This window comes from Neophocaena asiaeorientalis, unplaced genomic scaffold (assembly GCF_003031525.2).
Source record: "Neophocaena asiaeorientalis asiaeorientalis breed wild unplaced genomic scaffold, Neophocaena_asiaeorientalis_V1.1 scaffold461, whole genome shotgun sequence".
Classification (NCBI taxonomy): domain Eukaryota; kingdom Metazoa; phylum Chordata; class Mammalia; order Artiodactyla; family Phocoenidae; genus Neophocaena; species Neophocaena asiaeorientalis.
This window is the reverse complement of record NW_020173230.1, coordinates 571,938-582,223: the sequence shown is the minus strand read 5'-3', so window position 1 is coordinate 582,223 and position 10,286 is coordinate 571,938. Positions and strand designations below refer to the sequence as shown.

General features: G+C 48.7%; 2 protein-coding genes across 6 annotated transcripts in view; one reads left to right on the top strand and one right to left on the bottom strand.

Annotated features, from left to right (window-relative positions):
* The first annotated feature begins 21 nt into the window (after window positions 1-21).
* AIMP2 (aminoacyl tRNA synthetase complex interacting multifunctional protein 2) lies at window positions 22-8,137 on the top strand. Of its 3 annotated transcripts, none has more exons than XM_024745311.1 (4): window positions 22-141; window positions 4,611-4,817; window positions 6,549-6,780; window positions 7,608-8,121. In XM_024745311.1, the coding sequence occupies exons 1-4, from the start codon at window positions 127-129 to the stop codon at window positions 7,994-7,996; spliced, it is 843 nt and encodes a 280-aa protein (XP_024601079.1). In that variant the 5' UTR covers window positions 22-126; the 3' UTR covers window positions 7,997-8,121. The 3 variants fall into 3 exon arrangements, with proteins under 3 accessions (XP_024601079.1, XP_024601082.1, XP_024601081.1); XM_024745314.1 differs by having other exon boundaries at window positions 25-261; window positions 7,608-8,137; XM_024745313.1 differs by having other exon boundaries at window positions 131-261; window positions 4,521-4,817.
* EIF2AK1 (eukaryotic translation initiation factor 2 alpha kinase 1) overlaps window positions 8,137-10,286 on the bottom strand; it is a 30,927-nt gene continuing 28,777 nt past the window's right edge. For 2 of the 3 annotated variants that reach the window (XM_024745297.1, XM_024745298.1), the window contains exon 15: window positions 8,141-8,927. In XM_024745297.1, coding sequence (XP_024601065.1) covers window positions 8,817-8,927 — 111 coding nt within the window. In that variant the 3' untranslated portion in view covers window positions 8,141-8,816. Of the gene's footprint in view, window positions 8,928-10,286 lie in introns of all 3 variants that reach the window. The other variant, XM_024745299.1, reaches the window with a different exon arrangement.

The window sequence follows — 10,286 nt, the reverse complement described above, 5'->3', positions numbered from 1 at the left end:
GAACTGAGCTTTCCCGGACGCCAGCCTACGGGTCGGAAAGGAGGTGGCTGCAGCCTGTCGTGGACTTGGACCGTTTCTGAGCTTTCGTGTCTCTCACCCGCCACCTTCCCTCCCTTGGGTTCCACAATGCCGATGTACCAGGTAAAGCCCTATCACGAGGGCAGTGGATCTCTCCGTGTAGAGCTTCCCACCTGCATGTACCGGCTCCCCAACGTGCACGGTAGGATCGCCAGCCCCGCGCCAGCAGCGAGCCACGTGCAGGTAGGAGCGCGCGGCCCGTTCCCCAGCCCCGCATCAGCCCACTGCCAGGCGCCAAGGCTCTAGTCCCACCGCCCGCCCGTCCAGTGCTCAGGCGCCCTGGCTCCACCGCGGCCCCGCCCCGCTGCCCTCTTGTTCAGTGCGCACGCGCTGCCGCCCTGGCCCTCAGTTGGAGGACTAGGGGCAGGGGTTCTTCCAGGCCCGGACCTTGGGACCCGAACTGTCGCGAACAAACCGTGGGGACCAGACCCGATCGCCTACCCCACTCCAGCCTCACGCGCCGCGGCCTCCGAACGACCGTAAACTCAACTATTAAAATAGCTATCCATCTGGTATCTTTCTTTCGCTTATGACTACTTAAACTTTTATATGACGAAATTTTACCCACAGAAAAGCGAATAGCACGTAAATGCTCGTTTTGAGGAATTATAAAGCGAATCCCAGTGTCACCACCACTCAAGTTAACACGTTCTCAGCGCCCCACTTAAAACTACCCCCAAAGTTCCCAACTTCCACGGTCATTACGTCCTGCTTTTCTCTCTTATTTTGTCACCTGAGTATGCATCCCTAAACCATGTAGTATTGGTGTAAGTGGAAGCATGCAGCGTGTGCCCTGCAGTGTCTGGCTGCCTCTTCTAGATATAATTTGAAGAATCCCTTTGCTGCCATGAGAAAGCAAAGCGTTCGTCCTCTGCGGCCTGCTGCTCCTTGGCTTGACTGTGCCCCCAGGGCTTTATCCATCCCGCTGCTCACGGGCGTCGGCTGGTTTTGCATTTTAGGCTGTTATGAATTATTCTGCAGAATATTCTTGTACACGAGCAGGCATTGGGGATATACTAAGGGATGGGATCGCTGGCTCAGTGGGCTGGTCTGTCTTCAACTGGATTAGATTGCTTTCCAAAGCGGTCATCCCGGTTTATGCTCTCACCTGCAGTGTATACGAATTTCTGATGTTGGCACCCTCCCCAAAGCTGGTGAGTGTACAGTGGCATCCTAATGTAATTTAGTTCATATCTCCGAGACCAATAAATCGGTCAAGCCCCTTTTCATGTTTATTGGGCATTTTGATTTCACCTCTTTTGTAAAGTACCTGCTCAACTTTGACTTTTTTTTATTAATTGCAAATACACATTTTAATTTTCCAGCTGGAGAGACTTTCTGTCCATTCTGGCTCAAGATGAGTGAATAGATAACGTTCGTGGCTTGTTTTCCCTGTCATCCTTTGTCTTAAGACCTTTCTGCCTCGATTGGAAGGGCGGTGGTTAGTTTAGTTTGAAACCAAATAACACAACTGTTGTCTCACTGTAGAGCTAAGGCAAAAACACAGGCATGGTCCAGTATCTCTTCACCTGGAGATTCCCATGCAGGCATGGTCTGGTGCCCCTCAACTGGACAGTCCCATGGAATCAAACAGAAAACCCCAGAGTGGGGAGCATAACATCTCTTTTGAGACCAAGTCTCCCTTTTTTTTTTTTTCTTTTAAGTCTGCTGCCTAACTACTTCCTTTGGGCATTTAACTGTGAACTTGCAACTTAGAAGATAACAGCAGATGATAACAATGTGGATAGATCATTAGGAATCTAGCATCTCCAGGAGAAATGAGAGCAACACAAAGAATAAAATGCTTCTAAAAATAAATGCTTCTAAATCCATGTAAAATAACAAACAGATAAACACAGCACGCTAAGTCACAGTCTCTCCTGAACAAGGAAAACAACAGGCCAGCATTAGAAGGTGTGGTAGGTAAAGCAGAACTTGAGCGTCTTGCGTTCCTCAGATCGAGCTATGCTGGGCTCTTATCACAGGCCACATTCCACACGCAGTACTGGGTTCAGTCTTCGGTGGAGTGCTGACGGGTTTTGAATACAGTAGGTGCTTCGCCCCTGGTTGGGCAGGGACCCGACTGCCAGTTGTAGAAATGAGCAAAGTTGTACACAAAGAATGCACACATACAGTCTGGATGAAAAGATTGGAAGTATTACTCAGGAGGACTGATACTGAGTAACATGAGGATATCACACAGGTGGCAGCCTTACCAGTCACACATTTTGCACACTTATTTCCAGTCAGCACCACATTGTTTAATTGGCACACTGAACTCTATCCTTCTTTGTCCCACCCAGATGGTAGTCATCTTGCATTTCTCTGCTGTTTGATCTCAAACAAGAGCAGCAGGTGAGGGGAGCTGAGATCGTGGAGATCCAGCTCTAGGGTAAATCGGCATTAACCAGCCGAGAGAAGGGGGAGGGGTGTTGCAGACAGAGGGAACCTGATGAGGAAAAGCCCTGTGGCAGGTTTAGGATCCAAAGAACAGCATGGCCAGAGCCCAGAGCCATGGGGAGAATGATGGGAGAGGAGGTAAGCAGAGAACCATTCCTACAAGCTATTTATTTTAGGCTTTTTAGAGGTTGTTTTGATTTCTGGCTGCCATCGTAGGGATGGGTGGGGTGGAGGGGTGGACCAGAATGGATGCAAGGTGACCAGTGGAAGTAGGCCAGGTGAAAAATGGTGTCTTGGACTCAGGCATTGACCATGGAGGCACACTTACAAGTCATTGGATTCCAGAAGATTGACAACAGCTGGTGATGAGTTGGCTCTGCGAAGAGGGCAGTGTTGTGACGAGGGGAGAAACAAAATGTTCCTTAAACTCACCAGCCTACACATGTGATCAGACACTCTTCCAACACTCACGCTGTATCGTGAGTGCATGTTTATTTTTTATTATTTTTAAAAATAAATTTATGTATTTTATTTATTTTTGGCTGCGTTGGGTCTTCGTTGCTGCACGCGGGCTTTCTCTAGTTGCAGCGAGCAGGAGCTACCCTTCATTGTGGTGCGCGGGCTTCTCATTGCGGTGGCTTCTCTTCTTGCAGAGCACAGGCCCTAGACACGCAGGCTTCGGTAGTTGTGGCACGCAGGCCCAGTAGTTGTGGCTCACAGGCTCTAGAGTGCAGGCTCAGTAGTTGTGGCACACAGGCTTAGTTGCTCCGCGGCACGTGGGATCTTCCCGGACCATGGCTCAAACCCGTGTCCCCTGCATTGGCAGGCGGATTCTTAACCACTGTGCCACCAGGGGAGGCCACGAGTGCATGTTTATAATAAACTCAAGGTCATTGCTTATTGACCCTTTTGTCTAGTCATGAGCGTCTTACTCATGCTTAACGTGTTCTTTGTTCTCTTGACTCAAATGGATCATCTTTTGTGAGAGCTTGTGAATCTGAAAACAGGTTGCACAGTGTGACTGCTGGGAGGTTTCTTGTTATTGCTTTTTAAAGTAAGTTGGGGGCTTCCCCGGTGGCGCAGTGGTTGGGAGTCCGCCTGCCGATGAAGGGGACACGGGTTCGTGCCCCGGTCCGTGAAGATCCCACATGCCGCGGAGCAGCTGGGCCCGTGAGCCACAACTGCTGAGCCTGTGTGCCACAACTACTTAAGCCCGCGCACCTGGAGCCCTTGCTCCACAACAAGAGAAGCCACCACAGTAAGACGCCCGTGTACCATGGTGAGGAGTAGCCCCCGCTCGCCGCAACTAGAGAAAGCCCCTGCGCAGCAACAAAGACCCAACGCAGCCAAAAATAAATAAATTAAATAAATAAACAAATAATAAAGTAAGTCTGTAGAGATTTGAGATTTATTTCTCAGCAAATATTGGGTTGGCCAAAAAGTTCCGTTACGGAAAAACCCAGACAAACTTTTTGGCCAACCCAATGTTATTAGTTACTTATGGTATACTCGTCCACTGTACCAGGCAAGAAAGATGCAAAGATTCAGTGAATGAAGGATGTGAATATTCCCTCTTTATGAAGTAATACATTTCAGCAGTGAAAAAGTTCTAGATGATTCTAAGATAATGTGAGTGCCAGTATTGCCTAGAAAATGATTTGGGGAATGGATCATTTGACACACACACACACACCCCCCCCGACATACTTCTAAGCCTAAGGACACTCTTCTCTTAACCTGTGTGTGCTCCCTTTTCCCTTCGATTAGTATGATTGATTACATCCTCATCGCCACCCCCAATCTTTTTCTATTCATTTCCGCAAAGTATTTTGAACTAGTTTGATAGAAAGAACAATTTGTGTTCGTTTTCTCTCCTCTGTTCTTAGAGACTAAATCATCTGAAATAGGAGTCCTGCAATCTCTGAGTGGCTTTCAGGCACACCATTATTTGTCTTACAGCATTTGGGGATTGATCTGCAGGACCTATTGGACTGGGGCAAATGAGATGATTCTGCTAACCTCATTTTAATGTCTCCTGAAAGGTGGGAGGTTCGAACTAAGTGGAAGACAAGTGATCAAACAGACTGCTTTGATGTGAGAGGAAGTGAACGTTCTGATGTTGGTCTGTTTAGGAAGAGTCGGACCCATCTCTTCAAGCTCTTGAGTCCCGCCAAGATGACATTTTGAAACGTCTGTATGAATTGAAAGCTGCCGTCGATGGTCTCTCCAAGATGATTCAGACACCAGACGCGGACCTGGATGTGAGCGACATAATCCAAGCTGACGAGCCCGCTGCTTTATCGACCAGTGCACTGGACTTAAATTCCGTGCTTGGCAAGGTGAGTGCATCTAGAAAGCTAAGGAACATCAGCGCGCTAGGTGGATATCAGTGCTGGAAAATTGTGCCGGTGGGATTAAAGCCTTGGTTTTCGAGTTTTCAAAGATGGTGCAAAGCACATTCCTCCTCTGACTGTGCCTTTGCACAGAACAGATTCGTGAGCGTTGAGTGAAGCCAGGCAGGCTCTAATGCAGCTTCTGGATTTCTCAGACCCGGTAGAGAACGGAGCGGGGGGGATCCTTAGGCAGAAGAGGGAGTCAAGAATCCCTGCTTCCTGCCGGCAGCTCCCGGCAGACTCCGAGCCCTGGAGAAATGGTCGTACACTCAGTGCTTCTCTGAGGTTCAGCCAAGTCAACCCTGACTCTTTGAGAGTGGCCTGAATTTCAGAGCCTTGGCTGTCCAGGCGCAAAATGCCCACCGATCCTTTTGCAGTTTGTTGCTAAAAGCCAGTCACAGTCTCATACCTCAGACGTATTTTGCTTAAATTCAGTTTGCTGTGTTAAAAAATCAGTTGCATCAGCCACCTTTAATGTCAGTCTACAGGCTTCAGTTGATTTACAGGACAATCTGATAACGCAAAGAAAGAATATCTTGTTACAAGTGGGTGCAAGAGGGTTTGTCCCGAGAATCCCTGCTAGCACCCTCCCCTAGAATTGGTGACAGAAAACGGTCCTGCTTAAAGACGTAACAAGCGGAGGCAGCATTGCCATGTCTCCCCCAGAGCTGTTTTTGGTAACGTCCGTCCCTCTGCACTCATGTATCCCTTCATCCCCCAGTTCGTGTTTGCATGCGCCGGGGGCCCATGAGACCCCACTCAGCCAGTCCCCCAGGGAGCCAGTCTGCATAGGGGATGAGTCGGTGAGACAGCTGTGCCGGGTGTCCCAGCATGCCGGGGGGCCTCCCAGAGCACACGGTGCTTCAGATGAATCTTGACACCGCAGAAGGCACAGCATCAAGTAACACAATATGTTCAGAGAAATGCGGAGCATCCAGCATAGGTCCACATGAAGGGCATCGGTCAGGAGTGGCAAGACCAGAGGACAGATTGTGGCCGGCTGTGGACAGAAAGCCACACAGTTTGGCCTCTGTTGTATCATATGAGTTCATTAGTTATGAAGAGCGGATGTACAGAAATAAGATAGTCCGCATCTAAAGGCAGTGCGTGTTGCAAATCAACTATACTTCAATAAAATAAATTTTAAAAACAAAATAAAATAAAAAGGCAGTGTGTTTTGGCACTTTAATTCACACCTAGTTTTTTAAAATCTCCCTGAGAGAAGACCCTTTTCCAAGGGGTTCTTCACTGACACGTAACTCAAACAAATTGCTGTAGAAACTATATCCTTTCGGGCATTAGAAAGATTTAGTAAATGGAGTAATTACACGTGTGATTTTTTTTTTTAACTTAGGGACAAATAGAGGTGTCAATCCTAACATGTTGTAGTAATCTGAGTAGAGTCACCTTTTATTTATTGGGAGCAGCATTGCAGGGGTGGAGGGTCGGAGTCGGCTGCTGTCCCCTACTTCCTACCGAGCCGAGCCCCCTTGGTAGCTTCCTTCCATCCCCAGCACTCACATCCTTGGCTGCAGGTGGGGTGACATTAGTACCTCCTTCCCGGGAGGTGACGGTTCTTTAGAGGAGCCTGGTGGGGTTCTAAGCACAGCACCTGGTACAGTGTCAGCACTCGGGCTGCTGTTGGTGTCATCTGCTCTGTTGGGGTTTGCTCCCCAGGATTACGGGGCACTGAAGGACATCGTGATCAACGCCAACCCCGCCTCGCCACCCCTCTCCCTGCTCGTGCTGCACCGGCTGCTCTGCGACCACTACAAGGTCCTGTCGACTGTCCACACGCATTCAGCCGTCGAGAGTGTGCCGGCAAACCTCCTCAAGTGCTTCGGCGAGCAGACGAGGCAGCAGCCCCGTCACGAGTACCAGCTGGGTTTTACTCTGATTTGGAAGGACGGTAAGCGGAGGGGCTGGGTGACTAGGAGGCAATGGGGAATGGGAAGGGGGCGGCCTGCAGCTGCGCAGACTCCTCGGCTGCTTGCCGTCAAAGTCTAGAGAGCTTGCGGGGGGTCCTACAAGAGGAGCAGGCACACCTTGGCCCGGAGATGCTCTCCTTCCTCTGGGAAGGTGAAGGTCTCAACCGAGGGCAGTCTCCGAGGGAATCCTGTCTCACCGGCCAGGGCAGGGGAGTCACGGCTGTCACGGCCGTCTTGCCCTCACATTCCAAAACCCATCATTATGGGGACACTGACGTCCTCTTTTAATGGACATTATCCATTAAAGGGTGGCAGGATGTCATTTATTCATTATCTCACTGGTGTGTGCACTTCTCCCGGTTAAGTTCCTACAGAGGGAATTGAGTTCATGTCCATCCATCGAGGCCTTGCTGCCCTCAGCCACACGTGGAGAGCCGGGGTGAGGGCAGCAGGAGGTCCTGGCCTGGGAGATGGGACCCCTGGTCTCCAGGCCTCATGCCCAGCTCCTTAGGCACAGGGGTTGGAACAGATGGTCTGAGGTCCTTTCTAGCTTGAAAACTGTCATCATCAAATACCAGAAATGGTTACTTTATAACTTACAGTTGGCACCGTTTAAACCTGCAGTTTAAACCTTCTTGAATATTACTAACCTTTTGGAGACCGACTAAAACTGCGATTTTCTTGAAAATACACTTTCCCTCGCCACCGGTTCGTGACCAACAGGGACTCCCCTCGCCACGCTCTACAAGCACTTCCTCCGGCGGTGCTGCTCTTGTTGACATTTCATGGAGTGCTTATTTCTTTTCAGTGCCGAAGACTCAGATGAAGTTCAGTGTCCAAACGATGTGTCCCATCGAAGGAGAAGGGAACATTGCGCGCTTCCTGTTCTCTCTCTTTGGCCAGAAGCAGGATGCTGTGAGTTTAACCCTCATAGATAGCTGGGTAGATATAGCGATTTTTCAGCTAAAAGAGGGAAGCAGTAAAGAAAAAGCCGCTGTGTTCCGCTCCATGAACTCTGCCCTCGGGAAGAGCCCCTGGCTCGTTGGGAATGAACTCACGGTGGCGGATGTCGTGCTGTGGTCCGTTCTCCAGCAGACAGGGAGCTGCAGTGGGACAGCGCCAGCCAACGTGCAGAAGTGGATGAGGGCCTGTGAAAACCTGGCCCCTTTTCACATGGCCCTCGAGCTCCTTCAGTGAGCCTCAGTCACTGATTTTAACGGGTTTAAATTTTAAGGATGGTGCTGTTTTGTGCCTATTATCGGTAAAGGGACTTGTACTAAAATCAAAGTCTCTATCTAGGCCAGTGGTTAAATATCAATAAATGCATCATATAATTAATTTGTGGTTTTCATTTTATTTAAAATCCCGCAACACCATGCAATATACCGTGACGATTGCCGGCTACGTGGCAGGCACACTGGGGTACAAATACGAACGTATCATATCGCTGCCTCGAGGAATGTAGACCTGGGGGGAAGCAAGTCTGTGAGGAAGGAGGGAGCCCGTGGGAACAGCGCAGTGTGGAGGGCAGGAAGGCCAGCAGCTGTCCACTTGGAACGGTGCAGCTAGTGCGCGGGCCTGGGCTTGGGCAGCGATGGGTCCAGAGCACACTTAGGTTTCTGCAGTAGAACCTAGAGGAGGACTTGGTGGTCAACAGGCAGAGTTCAAAAGAGAAAGAACAGCTGAGGATGAGGCCTACACTTTCACTTTCAGAGACTGGATGGACGGTAATATTAAAGTGAGAAGTCCAGGAAAAGGAGCGTGTGGGGTAGGAGAAAGGCAAGAACAGAACAGGTTTCGTTTCGAGCAGTCTTCGGTTCAAAATGCCAGCCTTAAAGGGTACTTTCACAGCCTCACTTTAGTACGTCTTATACAGGCTCACTAAATGCAATTAGAGTTATACCAGCCACACCCTAATAAAGACTGAAAATTTACATTCCAGTTGACTGTTTAGCTTAAAAAGTCCACTCTCATATCTCCAGAGCCTACTGAGGCTACACGGGCACACCCCCACCTTTCAAGTCACCCTCTTAACCCCTTTGTCTTGAGAGAGGAGACTTAGCTGCTTCTTTAGTTCTTCAATTTCTTTTTCTTGCTCTAGTATCTTCATCTGTAGGGTGAGATTAACCTGTAAAGAGAGAAAATTTTAAGCTCCGTTACAGCGGCTTCTTCCTTTACTTCCTTTACTTTTAAACTTCTTCCTAAATACTTTTAAATACTTCCAATATGCGGGGATTCCAGTTCTCACAGCTTATTACGCGTCACCCAGCAACGTGGGTCAAGTGTCAGTTGCCAAGGTATAGTGACTAACTGCCTTAGCGCTTCAGTCCACGAAACACTATGTGACCCACCATACGTGTCATAATAGGAACAATCATCACTTCTTTCAACGGCCCTGCCGGCTGGTCACCGTGCACCTGTTAGTCGGTTCACACACGGGCAGCGTGTGGAGCTGTGCTGCCTCCTGTCTCCCAGTGATAAACCCACGTGACATTTTTGAAAGAGGGAACTGGCCAACAAAGATGGAAGTACAGCAAAGTCATGAAAAGTGAGGACGCTAGAAGTGAGTATCAAACGCACGCTGTTACAGACGAAAGAGCTGATCGTGGGAATGCTGATCCCGCCACCATCGGACGCACCGAGTGAAGACCGCTTATCAATGTGAGCAGGAAAAGGATGAAGATGCCCCAAGAAAACTTCACGTTAAAGAACTCTTGGGGACGGATCATAACGTCAAAAGTGCCGAAGGTAAAATGCCAGAAACCGACCCAAACTTAGCGAGGAGTATGACGAGTCACCAGGGCATAGAAAAGATGCTCACTCCGTGCCCTGAGCTACAGGACAAGATGGTGGGCACTATGCAAACTACGCTTGAATCATTCTCAATTATATTTTATAATTTTCTTCATTTCCACGTACATCTGTAACTGATAATAAGAGAGTTTTAATGTTCTGACAAACATTTTTAAAGGTCATGGAACGACTGTAACTTTCCCCATTGATTATTAAGCTCCTTTCGTATGCTGTGAGCTCTGCGTGGTCACTGTCACAGTCCTGCACTACACAAAGTGCAAAGTGAGGGCCACCTGTCTATGCAAATTCATCTCTGCAGGTATGCACAGGTTACTTTATAAACAATTCTACAAGAAGGAGAAATCCTTACCATTAACAACAAGTGACTACGGTCTCTACTCTAGCTTCACAGGGAGTTAGAAAATTCTCTCCATACAAGGATATCAATTCAACAACCACATCTGCTATCTTCAGAGACTGAGAGAAAAGCACTACACCTACCCGTTTACCATTCAATCTCCTAAAATTCACTGTTTTACTTGAACACAAATAAGCCTTAAACAAAAGACAAATCAACTAACCAGTTGCAAGTGGTTCCCCAACTCGTGTGCATCAGAACCGCTTCGAAGGTTTGTAGAAGCACAGAGAGCAGCCCCTTCTCCCCCAGATGTCTCTTTTATAGGTTGGTGGGGGA

What these genes read in the sequence shown, in the direction of transcription:
- AIMP2 (XM_024745314.1), top strand. Translation starts at nt 127, where the DNA reads ATGCCGATGTACCAGGTAAAGCCCTATCACGAGGGCAGTGGATCTCTC. An exon ending in CAGCAGCGAGCCACGTGCAG is followed by an intron (nt 262 to 4,610) that starts GTAGGAGCGCGC and finishes TGGTCTGTTTAG; the next exon opens with GAAGAGTCGGACCCATCTCT. An exon ending in TAAATTCCGTGCTTGGCAAG is followed by an intron (nt 4,818 to 6,548) that starts GTGAGTGCATCT and finishes TTTGCTCCCCAG; the next exon opens with GATTACGGGGCACTGAAGGA.